At 42.8% G+C, this 22,003-nt stretch overlaps 1 protein-coding gene and 1 long non-coding RNA gene across 2 annotated transcripts; both read left to right on the plus strand.

The window, feature by feature from the left end:
- Positions 1-4,243: 4,243 nt before the first annotated feature.
- LOC126458004 (defensin-1-like) lies at positions 4,244-9,602 on the plus strand. Its single transcript, XM_050094779.1, has 2 exons — positions 4,244-4,387; positions 9,370-9,602. The coding sequence occupies exons 1-2, from the start codon at positions 4,318-4,320 to the stop codon at positions 9,534-9,536; spliced, it is 237 nt and encodes a 78-aa protein (XP_049950736.1). The 5' UTR covers positions 4,244-4,317; the 3' UTR covers positions 9,537-9,602.
- An 8,680-nt stretch (positions 9,603-18,282) lies between these two features.
- LOC126458005 (uncharacterized) lies at positions 18,283-21,826 on the plus strand. Its single transcript, XR_007585561.1, has 2 exons — positions 18,283-18,444; positions 21,604-21,826. It is a non-coding gene; the product is annotated as an uncharacterized LOC126458005 (long non-coding RNA).
- Positions 21,827-22,003: the final 177 nt, after the last annotated feature.

The following is a 22,003-nucleotide window of genomic DNA, read 5'->3' on the forward strand; positions in this document are numbered from 1 at the left end:
GTACCTGTACACGCCATCCAAGCTCTGTTTGACTCAATGCCCAGGCGTATCAAGGCCGTTATTACGGACAGAGGCGGTTGTTCTGGGTACTGATTTCTCAGGATCTATGCATCCAAATTGCGTGAAAATGTAATCACATGTCAGTTCCAGTATAATATATTTGTCCAATGAATACCCATTTATCATCTGCATTTCTTCTTGGTGTAGCAATTTTAATGGCCAGTAGTGTATTTATTACTGCTTATGAGTGTGCTTGACTGCTATCATACGCCAGAAGGAAATTTTCACTGGCAGCAAAGTGTGCGCTGATATGAACCATGTAGGCAGATTAATATTGCGTGCCAGACCGACAACCGGATTCCACATCTTTCTGGCCATTACTCTACCAACTGCGCTATGTAAGCACGACACAGGACCCGTCCTCGCAGATACCAGCCCTCATGTCCTACCTCGTAGACGTCACAGAAGTTCGCCTGCGAAACTTGCGGGTTTAGCACTCTTGGAAGAAAGAATAGTGCACTCTGCAGCGGCATGATGAATCTACTTCGCTGTAGAGTTTGTACATGTTGAAGAAGTTATGCATAGATTTAGTTTTCTTAAATAAGCTTGTTTTACTTTGGTATTCAAACGCTTCCTACCTTGGTGCCAGAGAGGCTATGAAAAATCTTAAGATGATATATTGTGTTATCCTTCCTTCTAGACGTGCTACTCCCTTAAATTTCGCAGGAGAACTTCTGTGAAGTATGTAAGATAGGAGATTCGGTGCTGGTGAAAGCAAAGGTATGAGAAATGGTCGTGATTTATGCTTGGGTAACTCAATCGATAGAGCACTTGCCCGCGTAAGGCAAAGGTCCTGAGATCGGATCTCTCTCGTGCACGAAGTTTTAATACGCCAGGAAGTTTCATTTCACTGCGCACTTCGCTGCAGAGTGAAAATTTAATTTTGAGGTATGATAGCACTCAAGCACTTACGTAAGCAGTAGTAAACAACACATAGTGACTGACGCAGCATCTCAGCGACAGCGGCATGGGCTCCTAGTCTTCAGTTTCAACAAAATAGTTCTTAAAATTCTTCTTAAAACAAAACGAATAAGAAAAGGTGTCGTGCGTGAAGAAACACGAAATTCGAAAAGATAAGGACCACCCTAATGACGTATCATAAGAGAACATCCAGCATGTGTTTCTTGAACTTCAGTTGAGCAATCACAAGCTCTTCGTATCCTACCATTTCATTGCTAAATTTAAGTTTAGCGTGTTCCTCTTTCTCATCACGTTTCTAGCACCAGCAAACAATTATAATTCTAACAAAACATGAGATGACTCATACAATGTTTTTCTTTGTACTGGGCGGTTGGTAAAACCAAGTCTATAGTTTGCTGAAAAGGAAAAGTCCACCGCGAGATTATGAAAATCGCATTACTTGCAGTAGAATTAATTACGTATTGCAAGGGGACGTCAATGATTATTATTAATTCTTCCGCTCGAGGTATCACTGAACTCTACGGGTTCATTCCGTCTTTAATTTGTCTTTATCAAATAGTTGGGGACACCCAGTCAGGGAAGCTACCGAGGCGTTTGGATTCGTGACCAGCATCTTTACCAGCTACAGAATACATAAAAACAGTGATGTATAATAATCTTTCCTCTTACTCAAGCAATATTCAAGGTGAACGCTTGCATTTCGTTTAGTTGTGGGTACCTAGAGATATTTGCGAAAGAAACGTGTCCGATTGTTAACGTACCTAATAATCGGCAGCGCGTACATACTAGAAAGAAAGAAATATTGACTATACCAATGCTCTGGCACCAGTTTCGCATTTCTAGCGTAACACATTCATATGTAAATAATTAAACTTACTGAGAAGATGTATAAATTGTCATACCTTGTTTACAGTGGCGAGCCATGATGTTAAATTCTCGCAATGGAGCACTAGACAGAATAATTTCAGGATATTTTGCTAATATTTCTTTCGTCATGAATGAATTAATTATTAACTATTGCGATTCTCTGGAATTCCCCAAAACATCATCAGACCTGAACACAATGGAGAACAACTTCCCTTTATTGATTTATTAATTCAGTAACATAATACACTATGTTATGAAAGGGATTAGCTACTAATTTCAGCCCTGGCGACCGCTTCAAATGACATCGCGCAGTGGTCAGATATGGCGGCTTTCTGCTGGTGATAATGTCACGAACTCATTGGATAACTAGCAAATTTATGTCTTCGTTTGTCATCGCTGACATGGAGACCTTCCAGTCTCGGAAATTCAGATGAGACTAGCAATTTAGTAGGATACCTCAAGGGTGTCCACTCACAGAAATCTTAAAGTGGACTATCCAGAAAATTCCGAGAAAAAATGGCTCTAATGTTTGTTCGCTCTCAATGTTAACATCTGGGTTCGAAAAGTTTCTGCAGCAACCAAGGTTTCTTCGATCGTCGCTATTTCTTTTCTTGAAACAAATCTTGTCACTTTTCGCTGATAAATTCCCTTCTTATTTTTGAATCTTTGAACCCAGCTGTCAGAAGCTTTAAATTCAGAAGCTGTAAATTGTTTTGCTGCTGCTAAGGCCCACTGTTGTAAATTCCGTGTAGTCACTTGCTGATAATACTCTCTGGCTTCAACAAACCGATCATAAGTCCAGGAACTGATTTCTGCGTACTTATCAAATTGATTGCCTCCTTTTTTATTTCTTCTTCCCATTGGAATAAACATTCCTTTTTTCTTGACCGGCTGCATCGCGTTTTTTTTGTAATGTCTGCAGTTTTCACGTGCGGTGGGCCTCTGCGATTTTGTAATCCAAAGAAAAACAGTTTGCTTCTCTTGCCTTCTTTTCTTCTGTTTCATATTCATAGTCTTCGTAATTTTCGAAATGTTCATCTTAAAAGTTTTCATTTTCATGAGCAAGTATTTTTTCGGTCTACCTGTCCACAGTACGTCTGTAAATTTCTTCATCCATCAACATTGCTCACGAGAAATTGTCGTTGAAGTTATTTGCAGCAAGCAAGCTTACTTGTTTGTATGTACAATAGGGCAACAGCTATATTCTACTTTTCCACGAAGACACCGGTTCCTCGGATTTGCAACGAATATTTATACCCTTTCCACAGCTTATTATATCGCTCAAGTTTGTAATAACTTTATAATGATAGTAATTAACGTTTTAATTTATGTCCATTAAAATGCGTTAGAAATTATTCAACTTTTGAAAAAGAAAATATTGACGAGGGTAATTCACATTTCAAGCAGTCTTTGACAGTCATTTCATAAACAAAATAAAATAATTTATGATTTAATTGATAATACTTTAGGTCATTAAAATAATTAAGAAAACAAAATAAAACCGAGCCTACATGTAGGATCGAACACTGATCGACCGTATGATAAATAATATAACACGCTACTGACTGAGCTATTTCACTTGTTTACTGGAAATTTGCATCTGACCATATGTGATTTGCGTATGAGCTATGCTTAAAACATTTGAGACCTTTTTCTCGGAATTTTCTAGGTAGTGCGCTTTAAGATTTCTGTGAGTGGACACCCTGGAGGTACTACAACCCTGCGAAGTCTGATCCTGATCTAAATTTTGGGACCGGAAGGTCCCCCTGCCAAATCTTGTAAATAATATAATTTGATTTTGTACTTGCTGACAGTAATCTTATATTTGATAAAGTATCTAGGCGCCCGAATGTGTCTACGACGATCTTATCAATGATGAAATAATTGGCGTATCTATAAACAAGCTTTTCCATGAACGAAACCACGAGTGACAGTCGTTTGCACTCAGATGCTGCCTTCTTGTGACCGTACCGCGAATAACAGTACAGGAAAAGTTTAAGGAAACACCATCAGCAAACTGGGAGTTTCCAGAAGAGGCGCCTTCCACATTAATCTAAGACAACAAGATAAGGAAATGGGTTGTACGAGGTTCGTCCCTCCTGCACTAAATATTTACGACATGATTGCTACAGGTGTTACCGTTTTGTAACAAGTTCTCATTTCCTGCGTTTGTTTATATATGGCGGATGTCGCTGAAATTTTAGCTTTGTTTGTCCTCGATGCGTGACTTATAACTTGCGTGCGCTGTCGCAGAAGGTCGTTCGTTTTGGGAAAGACAAAGAATGTGCACTTCGCAACGAGGTGACTGGCACAGAAGATGCTCCTAAATGAATTTTGTTTGCGCTTGGTCAGGCTGGTGGGGGAAGCACGTGGCCCCACCCTGGTCTCTATAAATACTGTGACGCTGGTGCGGAAGAGCATGTAGCAGGTTTACAGCAGAGGCAAATTCCAGTGCGAGATTACTTCACCATGAAGACTTCCATCGTTGTCTTGTTATTCGCTCTCCTCACCATTGCCAGCATTGCCTCTTGTTCCTCAGGTGAGTCAAGCTTCATATCTCTCATGTTGTCACGATCCGCATCGTCTTAAGCGTCCACCACCGTTGCTGTGTGATGAGCACGTCTGAGTGTCGTACAGAGGGTCTGGGGTCAGCTCCTTGTACTGTCAAGGTTTTTCTTTGTGGGAGGGTTGGGACATGGTATAGTCATCCCCATGATGCCAGTTGATGGCCCCTATGCCAGTATTGAAACATCTGAATGTCTATACGTGAGGTGCATATGGATCCTGAAGATGACATACTGTAATGCCGAAACTGGATGTCAAAATAAAATATCTTCTCAAAGCGTACGGCTCTTTGGCGATTTTTCTTGGTAAATATTTATCGAAGTACGGTAAACATTACTTCCACGTCATCGATTTTCAATTTGATTTGCGTAATTAATGTCGAACAAATGTCTATTGATATGTCCTGGACGAAATGGATAAAACAGGCCCTATATTCCATAAGACGCATGGCTCCTAAAAATAAACGGAAATGGCTGGCGAAAACGACTCGAAACAGACCGTGACGAAATCAAGCCCATCCCCGTGTCCACAGTTTGACACGTTGTCGTGCAGCCCTGCCAGTGCAGTGCATAAATACGTCATTCTATCTCGGCATGTAGGATGATGCTGCCACCGTTTTCGGACAGATGTGTCAACTTCCTGAGATGACTTTTTTCAGCCTATTCACGTTGTTTTGTTTTTCACTTCTAGCGCAGGACAAAATACATTTTGCTATCGACTGATGCATTTGGTTCCATAAAGCAAACTTACTGTTTGAATGATCTTGTCTTGCAGCGGCTACCACGCTGCCGGCTGCCACGCAAAACACAAATACTACAGAAATGTTTGTGTCATAATGGTGACGGAGGAGAGGGTTGTCCTGTGAAATGTTGTCTGATACTTCGTTCCCAGCAATAACTTTACAGCGTTTCTTTATGGAACATCATGCGAGACAAACAACGGGCATAGTTTCAGAAGTGACCATACATTGTAAATAAAATTTCCGAAGTGACCATGCGTTGTAAATAAATATCGCATGACTGCAGGCTGTGCCCTTCGATTTGACGCCAATTTGTCGGCTTGCGTGTGAATTCGGAAGTTGTTTATTTGAGCTGCTTCACAAATATCCCGACGAGACAATTTTTCTTTCTAATCATTTAACCATAGAAAAATGTGAGCAGTTATCAGACTCCAACTCGGGACCCGGACGTCAGAAACCAGCAATGTTAACCACCTTATTTCGAAAGCTATCACCGCAGATTCTTGTGACGATCACAATTCCTACTAGGTTGTTCTCTGGAACGGCTCCTGCCTCATGAAAGTTGTAAAAGCAAACGTTGCTTCAGCACAATGTTGTCGCTATTTTGCAGCATGATAATGCCGAACCACATGTTGCTGAGCACATCAATGTGTTCTTTGTAAAGATACAGGGAATGTTTCTGGTCTGCCTTACCAGCTTGCAACATACCACCAACTGAACGTTGTATGGATTACTGCCAAATGGCAGTTACCCTTCAGAGTCTGTGACAGTGAAATACAGTTAACCGTGGACCATTGCCAAAGGAGTCTCTTAGGCGACAGTACGCAATTATTCAAGTCTTTACAACTTTTTAGTTAGTTTCGACTGGTTTAATGTCGTCCTCTGTTTCTTACAAACTTGTGTTGTTCATCGATACATAGCTACATCAGACATCCTCCGTAACCTGTTTCAGATATTCTAATCATTGTCTGAGCGTAACGGGAAGAAACCATAACTACAATAAAACGTATTCGTTGACTTGTGCTTTTAATAATTCACAATGTATACAAGATGTTTCAGTGGGAACAGTAGGTATCTTAGAAGTTGGTAGTATCGAATGGTGTTAGAATGTGACACAAATACTCGCAGAAGGCCTTAAGCAAAGGAAAATGATAGAATTCTGAGTATATTTTCATAAATTCCAATTAAGACTTCACTGCTCTCTCGAAAATTCTCGACAACATCACGAGTGGTATGTCTAAGGTTGCCTTACCGATCTTTTATGAGCGTAGCGCTGTTCATAGTGCGACCGATCAGTTCGTCTCTACTGTTTACTTTTGATTTGTAGACGTCACCTATCAACTGTCACCACACGTGACAATCAAGTGGTCAGGTCTGAAGCCCTTGGTGATCAATAAACGAAACTATAAAGAGCGATCAAAAAGTTTCCGTTCCCAGGCCGTGCAGTCCACAGTCGGAAATTCCAATCAGGCAATATCGCCGTGAGCGTTAAGGTAAACATCCAAACCAAACACCAGGTTGAAGACAGCCGATTGCTAAACCACGTGACTTGTTGCGTGAAGAAGCCTGTAACTGCCTGCAGCGTATCATCGACCGATAGGAATCGTCGACCCTTCAACGGCTTTTTTAAGGGACTGCAGGTGTGGTAATAGCGTAGGAAGAAATCAAGACTGTAGAGGCGCGCGAAGTAGCCGTGCGGTCGGAGGCTTCTTGTCAGGGTTCGCGCGGCTCCCCCCCGTCGGAGGTTCGAATCTTCTCTCGGGCATAGGTGTGTGTGTTGTCCTTAGTGTAAGTTAGTTTAAGTTAGATTAAGTACTGCGTAAGCCCCAGGGTCCGATGACCGCAGCAGTTTGGTCCCATAGTCCTTACCACAAATTTCCCATTTTCCAAGACTGCAGACTGGGGTCCGCAGCTCGTGGTCGTGCGGTAGAGTTCTCGCTTCGCGCGCCCGGGTTCCCGGCTTCGATTCCCGGCGGGGTCAGGGATTTTCTCTGCCTCGTGGTGACTGGGTGTCGTGTGCTGTCCTTAGGTTAGTTAGGTTTAAGTAGTTCTAAGTACTAGGGGAGTGATGACCATAGATGTTAAGTCCCATAGTGCTCAGAGCCATTTGAACCATTTTTCTTGTAGACTGGGTGTTGTAGTGTCTCCCACTTGAGTTGACGTCACTTATGCGTTACGACATTTGCCGTATAGGAACGTACGTCATCATGAAGCAGCGACACACATTGACGTTAGTTTTCTATAGACATGCTGTCGCATACAGGTTTTTCATTCTCCGAGGGACGACTACCGCTGTTTGTCCTTCGGCAGCTGAAAAAAGAACAACAGTACGTTGGTCGTGTTTAGATGCATTTGGTAACAGCGTCGCGATAGTTCGCGTTTCCGCATTTACCGCACGCACGTCGGAAAGATAGGAGTGCCACACTATTCCCATGCCTACATAGCGGTGCTTTTGTACTCGCTTCGGAGTAGCGCTTCGTTGCATATACGCTGCAGCAATGCCCTCAAACGGAAACTTTTTGTAAACCCATTGTATTTTTATTGAGCCGTCGTTCGGGGAATGTTTGGTTTAGATTACAAAGTTCAAGGATCCCGTGATGCTGGAAGAACACACCCAACCTCGTATCCAAAGTAAATTCCTCGAAGAATGATGGTAGCTTGCTTTCAAGGAAGTCTTAGATACTGGGGACATATGAGACGATGCATTAACACAGTTGGTCCAATCTTCTGATTAGTCGATCACATCCCACGGCACATTTGGGTATAAACATTGATGAAAGTGTGTTCCTACACAGTGCGTTTTTACGTCAGATCGCCGATCTTAGACACGAGTGTTCTTGGCAGCATCATAAGTGCAAGTTGCCTCATCAGTAAACAGTTTCCATTGGTATTACTCTGTGATTTACAATAAACTAACGAGAAAATTGCAGTCTGCTACATTCATGTCCTCCTCAAATATTTTGAATCGGATGGAAATGAAAAGGGTCGACGCATGCGTATGTAATGTCCTCCATATTCTTGTACATGAAACACCAATTCGACCAAAAAGTTTGTGTGTGCTTGTTGATGGGATACGTTACGCAATTGTGTTAGGTCTTATACTTCACCCCCTCTGTTCATTCCCATCTTCAGATGAGATATGACTGCGGCTCCTGCACCAGTCTCTCGTAGTGTACTGAAAACGCAAGTAAACACTCTTCACTCTGCTACTCTGTGGATTAGAGCGCATCTATCACATCAGAAGATTCATCCATTAAGCATATCGTACTCCGCGTATGTGTTGCATAAAGGTTTCCAGAAATGACTGCAATCATTCACTTTTTGTGATGGTTCAGTTCTAATTGTATGATGATCGGTTGAAAGTCGCCCAGCGGTTCAGCATCATTATGCTGTATAACATCTGACTATGAGTCACTCGGCGACTTGGAAACACTCGTGGTATAACAATAATTGAAACGTCACGAAAAGTGACAGGTTGTAGCTATTTCTGGAAACCGTCTACCGTATTCTCTACAAGCAGCAGCAGCGTTTCTACCACAAAAGCTTTTCACACTTATCGTATCAACCAAACAAAGCTGGACACATGCTATATGGGTGTTTTACTAGAGGAAGTCTCTATACTACCACCGCCTAAAATATTTAATGTTCCTCTTGAACCAGCAGGCAGATGTAGATACTGTCGCATGAAGCATTCTGATGTTACAAAATGTTCAAATGTGTGTGAAATCTTATGGGACTTAACTGCTAAGGTGATCAGTCCCTGAGCTTACACACTACTTAAGCTAAATTATCCTAAGAACGAACACACACACCCATGCCCGAGGAAGGACTCGAACTTCCACCGGGACCAGCCTCACAGTCCATGACTGCAGCGCCTAAGACCGCTCTGCTAATCCCGCGCGGCTAATGCTACATGACAGAACTAATTATAATAACGCCATAAAATTTAAAGTTGCAAAGAAACTAAAATGTGATATAGCTCAGAGGACTGTAGAGAGATACAAATGCTACATTAATAAGCGTACTACTATTGCACCAAACAGGCAAGTGTATTTTCGAGAATTTTAAAGGTGAGGTAATCTTTTGCTAATGAATTGCGGAAACACACCTTAAATTTTATGTAATCAGCAGCACTTTTCTCGCGAGATTTTCGTGGTTAAATTCGATTCGCAATGCGTCTGTGACAGACTGCTAAAAGCTATGTTGCTCATTTCCAGCACCAGCCGAGGAGGAGCACCACGGCGACCGCCACGTGCGCTTCACGTGTGACGCGCTGAGCGGTTTGGGTGTGGCAGACTCGGCGTGCGCCGTCCGCTGCGTCGCGATGAACAGAGGCTACCATGGCGGACACTGCAAAGGGGGCGTCTGCCACTGCCGCAAGTAGGAGACTACTGGTCTCTTACATGTACTCTCAGCAATAAACGGTCCAGCACTGTAGAGATACGCTGAATATTTGCGTCTTATTTTGTTGTTCACCCCACACATTTGTACTGATCAAGCAACCTCTACCAAGGTGACACATGTTGCACCCACATAAGAGGTGCAGTTCCAAATTGGTCAAAAGTAAGCTATTTAAGGTACGGAGGTAAGAAACAACTTCACCACTATTATCGAGCACAGAGACGGTGGTAAGTGAACAGATGCAGAGCCAGCAGTCTGCGCAATGAAACAGCTTGTGGTATTTTTATGAGAACAGCAGTCCAGATGAGGAATCACATGCATCAGTAGCTACACAGTATTTGTGGAGAACAAATAATTCTCTCTTCTGTTACAGCTCGCTCCTTGACGTAAGTATCTGTTTACATATCTCACCTTCAAATTAATGGGGTACATTTATGTCCTAAGTACCAGCAAAATACACTACTGAAGAAAGGAAGAGTCATGAACAACATTCTGAAAATTCTGACCGGTGGTTAGTGTGGCTGTTAGGGTAGGGGGTGTATAGAGGTCACTTTTTTCTTTTTGCCCTAATAACGCAAAAAACTGTGTTCCAGGGCTGTATCAGAGTGAAGAGGGAGATGTGTGGAGTGGAAGTGTGAGGGAAGGTAAGTCGCCATATTGTGTTCACTTCACTCTTTCACAGGTCTGAAAAACTGACCATCGAGTAGGAGATTCTCCACTCTGCCTGTCCCGCTACATCACAAGAAGCAATTACAGGGTGTCTCACAGAGTTACGCTGACTCTCCACAGCGCGCCGTATAAATAAATAACGACGAAGTGTGCAAACATGCCTGGGAAAGTTGATTTCCCACAAAATGTGTTAACACTACACGCAATGCAGATATCAGTAACTAATAATAAACAAGAAACTGCGCCTACTCAACTTGAATAATTATCCATTAGAATGTTGCTAGGTATGGTTGAGGCTGTCGCGTGTGAAATGCAGTGAAGTGTACTGTCGTGGAGGAAATATGGGGCTTGCAATAGCTGTAGCGCACAATACCGTAAGCTGCGATGACTGCTGTCTGCGCCACTCGCTGTTAGCAAATAAGATAACTATCGTGCTATCTGGATTGACCTTCGCCAATCAAACTCTCGCTACGCCTTGATGAAGTCAAGGACTTCTATTCGCCCCTAGTCCAACTATTGGCGTGGCACACTGGTCAGATAACCAGTCCACCGTGATGCCACTCAAAATTCGCTCGCAGGCATTTAACTATAACTCTGTCCGTTCACACTTCACAATACGTGTGGCAGCCAACACAGTGAACAATGCTTAATCACAAGGACTCAATATAGAGTCGCACTTCGATTCGCTCTCGACAGAGGTGCTCTCCCAGTGAAGTACTGGGAAGAGACTTGTTCCTCGCTCTTTGAGTACACGTACGAGCGCGCACGCTCTCGTTACGTGTTATCGCTCCAAGAGCGACAACGGAACGGCCCCTCTCCATGGCAGACGTGAAGGGGTAAATCTTTCGGTCTGTTCCATTACTCCTTCAGCTCAAGACCTGCCAATCAGCATTGCTCTTCTAAAACGGGAGAATGACTTTTTGTTTAAGGCGACCAATCCGGAAATCTGTAGCATCGCCGTTTGGCGTTTGCTGTCTCCCTGTGAAAATCTCTGAAACTGCGTGCTATGTGTAAAGAATGCGTAGGCTTGCCGCTCCCACACAATGTAGCGGAATTTGCTTTTAAGCCGAACACGGGGTCGTCCTTTCACTCGGGCAAACGCTGTCTGCTCTACAGGCGGTCACCGGCCGACGTAGATGGGTTGGGACCAGCCCCCTGGCGTGCTATTGCCTCTCTCGAACTAAAAGCTCCTGTGACCGTCGTGTCTGGAATGTATGTGTGTACGCCAGCCGCGAGTATTTCAACCACAGTGCGCGCTTGCGATTTATTAGTTATTTCCATATCGTTTACATGAATTCATACAACATTGACTTTACCTTATCGAGTTTGGGTTCGAATGAAGCGTCTTGATGTGTGGAATATGATTGTGAGGGCGGAATATGTAAGCAATGAAGGTCAGGAGACCACGACGTCTTACAAGTGGGGTTGTGTGGCTTTGAGTGGTGTTGGCTGTCCGGATTGGGCAGAGAGGCAGAGGTGCCTTGTTTGCTGCCTGATAGTACCAGAGTTATGGTGACAGGCGCTGACAGACACAGACTGGACATCACTTACTGCCCAGAAAGCTAAACGATGACGAGCTGGTAGAGCCATGGCTAAATACTGCTGTCCCTGTTGATTCTACAGTAAATTGCGTGGAGTGTCTTGGTGTCTTGGAGGCGTGGAGTGAACGGCAGTAGGTCAACCAAGCGGCGTCTGTCACGTGACATCGTGCTATGACTTGGTTCAGTGCTCCTTCTCTGTAAAGATAGGATCTGTCACGCATTTCAGTGACTGGCACCTGTTGTATAGCTGTGGCCTTGTTGCAGTGCTGGACTCTGAATTTTGCTTCAAGTTCTCCTACAGTTTTTCCTCGTTACAGTGCCAGGGATTCTCAGTTTTCAACAGACACTAGAAAAGACCGCGTGTAATGGGGAAGCCACTCCCTCAGGACCATCATCCACCTAGCAGAATTCAGGATAGATGTGTCTCTTCTATACAGGCAGGACAAAACCTTCCTGTCCCCAGATACCAGGAAGCATCCCTGGGATGTGCAATAGCACAAAGGGTATCAGCTTGTAGTAATTGTTCTCATTTCGCTCTTAACCACTTGATTTTTATTTGTGTACCCACTATGTTGATTTCCGTTCTAATCGACCTGTACTGTGCCTTCCTTTCATATAGTGTGTATTATTATGTATCTACTCTTTGTAGGTAAGCTATAGTATCTCTCACTGTGGTTCATTAGTTATACTTATCAGAGATGAAACCATTACTTCTGCCAACATTATCTCAATGTTTGTTTTATTACATTACTTTTCCATTTAACTATTCACACTACTTCTTCATAGGCAAGAATTTATCAGCTATATATTTTTCGGTATTCACTTGCGTGGTATAACGAGCTTCGGCTTCATATTTTTCAATATTCACATGTGTGGTGTATCGAGCAATATTCTTTCTTCTTTCGAGTACAAATGCAGTTTCTAACATTACACATTTACGATATGGGTTCATATATGCATGCAGATATCCACTAGAACTGACGTCCCGTCTGTTTACGTAATCACTTTGTATTCAGTTTATGTATTCATACGAGTCATGATGGTCTCCAAGTGTACCCACGTCTTCTGTTACTTCTCAAAGAAATATTTGCTATAAATAGCTGTAGTCTAAATTTCAGAACTATTTTTTCGCCTGAAAGCTTTCCATATACATTGCCAGAAAAAAATTACATCCTGGTGTCAGTGGTCACACACCTACAGATGAAATTCTGTATGGTCGTGCAGCACAGACCCCTCCAGGATAGTCATATTATAAAGGAAGCAGTGGTAGATTGTAAAGTTGTCCCACCCCAGATAAGAGCACTTTTGAGCCCAAACGTGCCAACACGAACTGTTGAGAACCAGTTATTAGCAGTGGAACTATGGGCACGCACACCTCTAACTGTCTTCCACACACGCCACAGTATTGACGTGCACGGTTCGTCTGGTGCTGTCACAGAATGAATTGGAAGATGGAATGGCTTGCTGTGGTCTTCAGTGATGGATGATGTTTCTGAATGGACGCAAGTTATAATCGTTTGCATGTATGATTTAGACCTGATGAGGCTGTCTGGTGCCGGTCGGTGTGGCCGTGCGGTTCTAGGCGCTGCAGTCTGGAACCGAGCGACCGCTACGGTCGCAGGTTCGAATCCTGCCTCGGGCATGGATGTGTGTGATGTCCTTAGGTTAGTTAGGTTTAATTAGTTCTAAGTTCTAGGTGGCTGATGACCTCAGAAGTTAAGTAGCATAGTGCTCAGAGCCATTTGAACCATTTGGCTGTCTCGTAGAGACACACTATCTCCACCCCAGGCTGTATGTTTGGAGTGCAATAAGCTACAACTCTCGTTCACCTTTGGTGTGTCTACAGGGGACTCTAACTAGCACTCGGCATGTGCAGAATGATGATAGAGCCGTTGTTTTGCCGTTCTTGCAAGACAAAGGTGATGCGTTCCTTCGTTCCTTTTTGTCGTACCCATTTTATAGTCGAACGGCAGTGCCGCATAGACACTAGAGGACCGGCAAATCAAGTAGAACGCAGTTCAGATCGTTAGGATACTATTTTAGTAGTACGTTGTGGATTAACAATAATTCTTTTGCGTTAGGGGTCCTTGAACACCATTCGCTCCTTCAATCTTCAATCGGATCTTAATTAAATATTTGGTAGCACCTAGTTTTGAAAGTCTTTGAGGTGTTTGAATTACTAATTAGTAGTGTCACCAATCAGACAATACATGAGAATAGTAGACGCTAATAATCTTTACTGATTCAATATCGTAGGTAAAGTGTTCACATTCCTTACAGTTTCTGCCCACCTAGGAAGAGAAAAGACATTTTTGTGAAAGAGATACATTCGGTTGATTAACACACCTGATTATCGGCAGCGTATATGTCCCAATTATGTTACTAGAGAGAGAGGACAGCAGATTTCTGCACACAATTGTAGGCACTGGAAACCTTTCTCACCACTAGCGTAAAAGAGTTATATGTAAATTAATTTTGAACTCTGAGACTGGCACGATATATTGTCATATCTTGATTAGAGTGATAAGCTACAAGATTACATTCTCTTACTGGAGCAATGCACACAGTAATTTCACAGAGTTATGTCAGTATTTATTTCGCCATGAATGAATTAGACATTTGCGGCTCACTGGAATTCTGCAAAACATCAAGAAGCCTCAACACGATAGCGATCACCTTCCCTTCGTTGCCATTTTAATTCAGTAACTCACAATGCTATACATCATGAAAGAGACCAACTGACAAGTTCAGCCATGGTGACCAGTACTAAGTACTTTGGGCAGTGGCTGCATATGGTAGCTGGCTGTTGGTGATCATGTTATGAACTCGGTGGATAACGAACTAGGTGAATTTTTTGTTTGCCGTCTCTCAAAACTAGTATGCAAATGACATTTGATTTTTTTACTTGGCGGCAGTACTTTTGTCTGTTGATAATGTTACCAGTCGTCCAAATACGCCTAGAACATTCTTATGACATCTAGGACTTGTGGAGGGGAGTGAGTACATAATAATTTGAATATGACCTCACGTTCGGACACGTACGCGTTTCATTTCAGATGTTTAACTCATGCACTTCTCCATGAGGAATTGAATTATGCGTGATGCAGAACAATTATTAGGTAACAATTCGAAAGGAAACATAACGAAACATAAATTTTTGACTTAAGCACATGTGTTTGTATGAACACTTAAACATTACGTGATTACATCATTAAAACAACAAGGAAAAAGAGAATGAAAGAAAAGCATACTGCACGTGCAGAGCAGTATTGATGCATTACCACAGCGGCTCGCTGTGGCTACTGCCAACGTTGTAACAGACATTGTACCAAAGGAACATGTTCTGATACACGCACTCCATCCTACCTGGTGTCTCTACGGCTTCTAGTGCCGTGGCCGGAGCTCGTGCCAGCAGATTTTCCTCTGTCTCTACAGGAGTGTCGTAGCAAGGCAGACGGTATGTGATATCAGGTGACCGTCTGACGTAGCGCACGCCATTCTCTTTACTCTATTGCATACTAGGACAATCATCTCTGAGACATTTCTCTTTTCCTCGGCAGACTTGAACGCGTTACACATCTGAACTGAAGGACATGGTTTGCTATTCAGAAAATTGCATACTCTCTCCCTTCTACAAGTCCCAGAAGTTTGTAATCGGAATTTCCGAACATCCAGTATAAACGAACTTTACAACCAATTGAAACGTAGATGACAGTCATTTGGATTCAGATGGCACTGTCTTGTCACTATGCCGCGAATAATTGTAGCGGATAACGTTGAGGAAAAAGTATCAGCTAACTGAGAGCTTTCAGAAGACGTTCTCCGTACTTATTTTTATTTATCGTATGGCTTTACAGTGCAAGTGCGGTATCGTAAATTTACATAACATATAAATACAAATATATATATATATATATATATATATATATATATATATATATATATATATATATATATATATACACAGGGTGATTCAAAAAGAATACCACAACTTTAGGAATTTAAAACTCTGCAACGACAAAAGGCAGAGCTAAGCACTATCTGTCGGCGAATTAAGGGAGCTATAAAGTTTCATTTAGTTGTACATTTGTTCGCTTGAGGCGCTGTTGACTAGGCGTCAGCATCAGTTGATGCTAAGATGGCGACCACTCAACAGAAAGCTTTTTGTGTTATTGAGTACGGCAGAAGTGAATCGACGACAGTTGTTCAGCGTGCATTTCGAACGAAGTATGGTGTTAAACCTCCTGATAGGTGGTGTATTAAACGTTGGTATAAACAGTTTACAGAGAATGTGTTTTTGTGCAAAGGGAAAAGTTCTGGACGGCCGAGAAGGAGTGATGAAAATGTAGCACGCATCCAGCAAGCATTTGTTCGCAGCCCAGGAAAATCGACTCGCAGAGCTAGCAGAGAGCTGCAAATTCCACAATCAACTGTATGGAGAGTCCTACGAAAAAGGTTAGTTATGAAACCTTATCGTCTGAAATTGGTTCAAGCACTGTCTGCAGCTGATAAGATTAAAAGAATCGATTTCTGAACGTCAACTACCCGAGGCGATGGATCGGCCGCCAGGCAGCCCGTGACAGAGCACTTCATCACTGGCCTCCAAGAAGCCCTCATCTTACCCCCTGCGATTTTTTCTTATGGGGGTATGTTAAGGATATGGTGTTTCGGCCACCTCTCCCAGCCACCATTGATGATTTGAAACGAGAAATAACAGCAGCTATCCAAACTGTTACGCCTGATATGCTGCAGAGAGTGTGGAACGAGTTGGAGTATCGGGTTGATATTGCTCGAGTGTCTGGAGGGGGCCATATTGAACATCTCTGAACTTGTTTTTGAGTGAAAAAAAACCTTTTTAAATACTCTTTGTAATGATGTATAACAGAAGGTTATATTATGTTTCTTTCATTAAATACACATTTTTAAAGTTGTGGTATTCTTTTTGAATCACCCTGTATATATACACACATACATAATAATATAAACAGAACAAACACCAGTCATTATTAAATCTGAGCAAAGTTGAAATATAATCACAGCTACAATTCGTCAAAAAGCTATGTCCAAATGTGACAGCCATTTAATGGCAGCAGGGCTGGCCTCCACGAAGTCTCTCCAGTCACCACAGAATCTTCGCAGTGGGCAATCTTGCACCAGATGTTGTAATGTTTGTTCATCAGTTTCACAGTCACACATTGGGTTGTCATTGGCGCCCCATTTGTACAGCATGGATTTAGTTTTCGCGTGTCCAGTTCTCAAACCATTAAGCTGGCACCAGATTTGGCGAGGAAGCTGCATTCCTGGGAGTTGTTGGCTGGGGTCCTCTATATTGTGTCGGTTAATGTCACTATCGTTCCACTTGGTTTTCCAGGATTTGTGGCAGTCATAGGTTTTTCCTTGGGCAAGTGTTCTGTCTTCCCATATTGACGCTCTTGATCTAAGGCGATATCGACAGCGGTCATCTAGTACTTGGTGTATCGGTAGTACTCGTGCCTTATCTGCATGATTTATTTTTTGCCATTCCTGAATTGTTGCCGGCTGTCTACGGATTTCAGGCGGAGTGACGTTTGGGAGGACATGAAGCCATTCTAGAGGTGTTGACTTTAGTGTCCCTGTTACTGTCCTCATGGCTTCATTGATCTGGGCGTCAATCTTCTTTACATGGACATTCCTACTCCACACAGGGGCACAGTACTCTGCCACGGAATAGACGTGTGATATTGCTGCAACGCGTAGCGTATTTCAATCCGCTCCCCAAGTGGTACCTGCTAATCTCTGGATGATGTTATTTCGGTTTTTCAATTTCTGGCTAAACAGTTCCAGGTGTTTCTTGAAGGTAAGTGGCCTGTCAAGAGTTCTGCCTAAATATTTGGGACATTTGTTATGTTTAATTCGATTTCTGCAGAAAGTAATATTTAGTTCACTGTCTGCTAGTCTGCTATTGAAATGGAAGGCGCAGGTCTCTGTTTTATTTGGGTTTGAGCACAGTCCCCATTTTTTGTAGCACTGGTTTAGTACTTCTAGGTCAGCAGTTAGAGTTCTTTCACCATCTTCTAGCCATTTGCTTTGAGCAGCTATAGCCATGTCATCAGCGTAGCAAAACTTACTTGACTCAGTGTCTATCATGTCACTGATGCAAACATTAAAAATCAGTGGAGCCAATACAGATCCTTGGGGGAGTCCGTACTAATGCAAGACAATAAGATGAGGAAGCAGGTTGTGCGAGGCTCCATCCTCCTGAATCAAATATTTGTAACGCTGGTGCTACAGGTGTTACCTTTTTGAAACAACTGCTCAGTTTCCTTCGTCTATTTATATACGGCGGATGCCGCTGAGCTTTGGCTTTGTTTGGGAAATGGAGCCAGGACGCGTGACTTGAAGCTCGCGTGAGGCGTCTTAGAAGGACGTTCGTTCTGAGAAAGACCAACAGCGTGCACTTCACAACGAGATGACGCTGTTACGGAGAAGGCTGCTAAATGCAATTTGTTTGCACTGACTCAGACTACTGGGGGAAGCACCTGGCCCCACTCTGGTCTCTGGTGTCTCTATAAACAGAGTAGCGTCGGCGCGCTAGAACGTACATCAGAGACAGACATCTCACGATTGTCACCATGAAGACCTTCACTGTCGCCTTCTTATTCGCTCTCCTTACCGTTGCCAGCATTGCGTCTTGTTCCCCAGGTGAGCCATTGTATCATGTTTCTCATACTGTCGTGCTCCATAATTATCATCTCAAACGTCCATCTTCGTAGCTGAGTGATTAGCATGTCTGATTGCCATGCATAGGATGAGGGATTAACTCCTTCTAGTGTCAGAGCTTTTTCCTTGGTGGAGCCTTTGGAACGGGGTACACTCTTCCTCGTAACGCCAACTGAGGAGCTAGTTTAGTGGTAAGAAGCGGCCGCAACGTCTGGGAAGTAAAGAAACGGCTAGGAGAGCGTTGTGCTATTCCCACACCCTCAATCCCACATCCGAAACACCCCACTGATCGAGTATGACGTGGCAGTCTGTTCGGCGCTGAGCAGTTCGTAAGGGCCGGCAAGAGTAGCTGCCATGCCATGTGAAACTACACATGGCATTATGACACAATTTCTTTGCTAATGAATCAATTTTCTCATCTCCTCTGTATGTTTACTCTGTAAGATAATAAACGATGCAGGACAGAGGGTACTTCGTATTACGATATGTCAAACGAGTTCCAGTCACTGAGAAAGGCCTAGGGGACTAGAATCGCATTTGAAAGGATTTAAATTCAAATCACACAATCATAACCTGTGTGTTCTGTTGTTTCCATAGATAATTTTAGGTGATTGTTGTGTCAGTTGGTTCAAAGAAGTAACGGTCGAATCCTTTTCTTATCCTTGTGTAGTGAACAAGAGCTTCATTCTAATGATCTCTATATCGGCGGGACAAACTATATAAGACTGCTTCATTTTCGTAATTGCCGTGATTTACTTACATCCTCTTTATTGTAGGCTTCAATATTTCTTACCACTCCTCCACGATCACCCAGTGAAGGTCTAACGCATTTACACGGTGGTCAAGAATACATCAAACAACAGTGTTGTGCAATAATCTACTGATCGCTTCCAAATACACCAGTATCTCCTATTAGTTCTCCCATCATCTGATTTGATATATTTGCTTATTTTCAAATCGCTTCGTAGCGTGAATCACCGATATTTAATAAGCGCGGTTCACCGACTTACCATAATTTGATTGGTTTGATGCGGCCCGTCACGTATTCCTCTTCTGCGCTAACCTTGACATGTCAGAGTAGCACTTGCACCCTACATCCTCAGTTATGTGTTGTATATTTGTTTTCTTTTTTTCACTTGCTGCTTGCCAAATAGGCCCGCTGCGTGTATAAAAAAGCGGGCTGTGATACTGCAGTTGGTCTCTTAGCCGTCATATCAGTAACTCAAGATCAAGAAAAAGGGAAATTCCACATAGTAATGAACATAGACCCATCAAAGCTACACATACTGATATAATGCATATATCAACTTGAGTTACTGATGTGCCGTCGCCCGTGTCCCGCCCCGTGGAGGCGGAGCAAATACAGTGTCAGACAGTTTTGGTCAACTACTGAGCAGCTTTTGATAACTAGCAAAAGAAAAAGAAAATACAAACAGACATACTTGTAATTTTAAATAATAATAATACAAAAAGAATCTTTAGTTATTATAATCTGAAGATTATATGTTATACCAAAAAAAATTACAAAAGAAAGAATGATATTGACTAAATATCCCTTGACCAACAAGGCCATGAGAGGAATACCTCGGAACATTCTTCTAGCCTTACCACTCTTGACCTCATACTAAATGCTAATTCTCATATTGTGTGTCCATATCAAACATCTATAGTGATTACTGTGATCTTGTTACAATAATACAACATTTTTTAAGTTGTGGTGCTGGTGTGAGGGGCAGGGCTCGGAATGATATCATCGAGCTATGGCCCTCTCACCAGCAATTTTCTACCCTATTCTATATCTAAACCAACTCTACTGTAATTCATATTTAGCATTTTATACTACTACACATTGACACATTTAATTTACAGTTTGTTTTGTGTTGGGTATACGAGGTCTGTTCCAAAAATTCCGGAACTTTGTCCGCAATATTTCTACACATACCTTTTAGTTATCCATTGAAATACTCTCCGCCACGATTGATACACCACTCCCAACGCCGTTTCAGTTCCGGAAGTGGTCTTGGTGCGACTCTTGCTCTGCGAATTTCCTTTTATCTCTCCTATCGTTGCAAGTCTTCATCCTTTTAACGGTGTTTTCAGGTTTGTAAATGAAAAGAAAAAGTTCCAAGTCTGGAGAGTACGGAGGATGAGGCAGCATAGTGATTTCGTTTTTTGTCCAATAGTCACGCACGAACAGGGTTGAATGTGCGACTGCATTATTGTGATGTAAGAGGTATGAATTGTCTCGCCACATTTCAGTCCGTTCCCTTCTCACATTTACTTGTAGGCGTCGCAACACGTACCGATAGTACCATCGAATAACAGTTTGCCCCTACGGAACGAATTCATGATGAATTAATCATTAAAAGTCAAATCAAATTATCCGCATTGCTATGACATTTGACCTGACCTGACGAGCTTTTTTTCGTTTGCCAACCCTTTGTGAAGATTGAACTTTGGTCCCAACATCATAAGCGTCGACAACGTCTCACCAGTTATGACTCCCTTAAGGAACATCTCGCTCTCATTTGCGCTATCCAAAAGGTCTTCACAGATTGTGAGGCGAAGGTCTTTCTGGTCTTGACCAATGAGCCGTGGGACGAACTTAGCGGCAACACTGTGCATTCTTCCAAGATGATGTGACAGAATTTCATGATATGATCCACCTGAAATGGAAAGCAAAATGTAAAATTTTGCAGACGATTCTAGCGAGACAGAAATGCTGCATTTACAAGTAAACGTTTATTGATCCCAGCAGGAACGTGTATTTCAAGTACTTCAAATCAAGGATGTTCACTTGTTAGTGAATTTTGCAAATGCACTTGTAATTGTAAGAACAAAACAGTATTTTTTTCTCAGCATCCTCATGGTGAAATCCGATCCCCTAAGCTTGTGCGACTGCTTAAAGCGACCTTCCCTCATTTTCAGGCCGGCCGCGGTGGCCGAGCGGTTCTAGGCACTTCAGTCTGGAACCGCGCTGCTGCTGCGGCCGCAGGTTCGAATCCTGTCTTGGGCATGAATGTGTGTGATGTCCTTAGGGTAGTTAAATTTAAGTATTTCTAAGTGTAGGAGACTGATGACCTCAGATGTTAAGTCCCGTAGTGCTCAGAGCCATTTGAACCATTTTAAACTCATTTTCAGCGCCAGCGGAAGAGGAGGTCCACAGCAGCCGCCACGTGCGCTTCACGTGTGGGAATACGGCGTGCGCCGTCCACTGTATCGCGATGAACAGGAGCTACAAGGGCGGCCACTGCAGGGACAACGTCTGCCGCTGCCATAAGTAATTGGCCGTAGATGGGGAACCACCACAGTTCGCCAATGTCTGTGCTTCATCAATAAAAACTGCAGTGGAGGTGTGCTGTAATTTTTTTTAGTTTTGTTATTTACCCAGCACTCTTGTCGTGAATAAAGAAACCACATCAAGACAACCGACGTTGCTTTCATATGGAAGGCACGATTCCAAATCGGCAAAAACTATGTTCTAGAATGTACAGAGGTCTGCGCAGAGACGGTGGTAAGTAAACAGATGTGAAGCCAGCAG

Source organism: Schistocerca serialis, chromosome 2 (assembly GCF_023864345.2).
Source record: "Schistocerca serialis cubense isolate TAMUIC-IGC-003099 chromosome 2, iqSchSeri2.2, whole genome shotgun sequence".
Lineage (NCBI taxonomy): Eukaryota > Metazoa > Arthropoda > Insecta > Orthoptera > Acrididae > Schistocerca > Schistocerca serialis.

Bases quoted from the DNA above. Each gene is read 5' to 3' on its own strand.
- LOC126458004 (XM_050094779.1), top strand. From the start codon at position 4,318: ATGAAGACTTCCATCGTTGTCTTGTTATTCGCTCTCCTCACCATTGCC. The intron at 4,388-9,369 runs GTGAGTCAAGCT...GCTCATTTCCAG, and splicing joins CATTGCCTCTTGTTCCTCAG to CACCAGCCGAGGAGGAGCAC.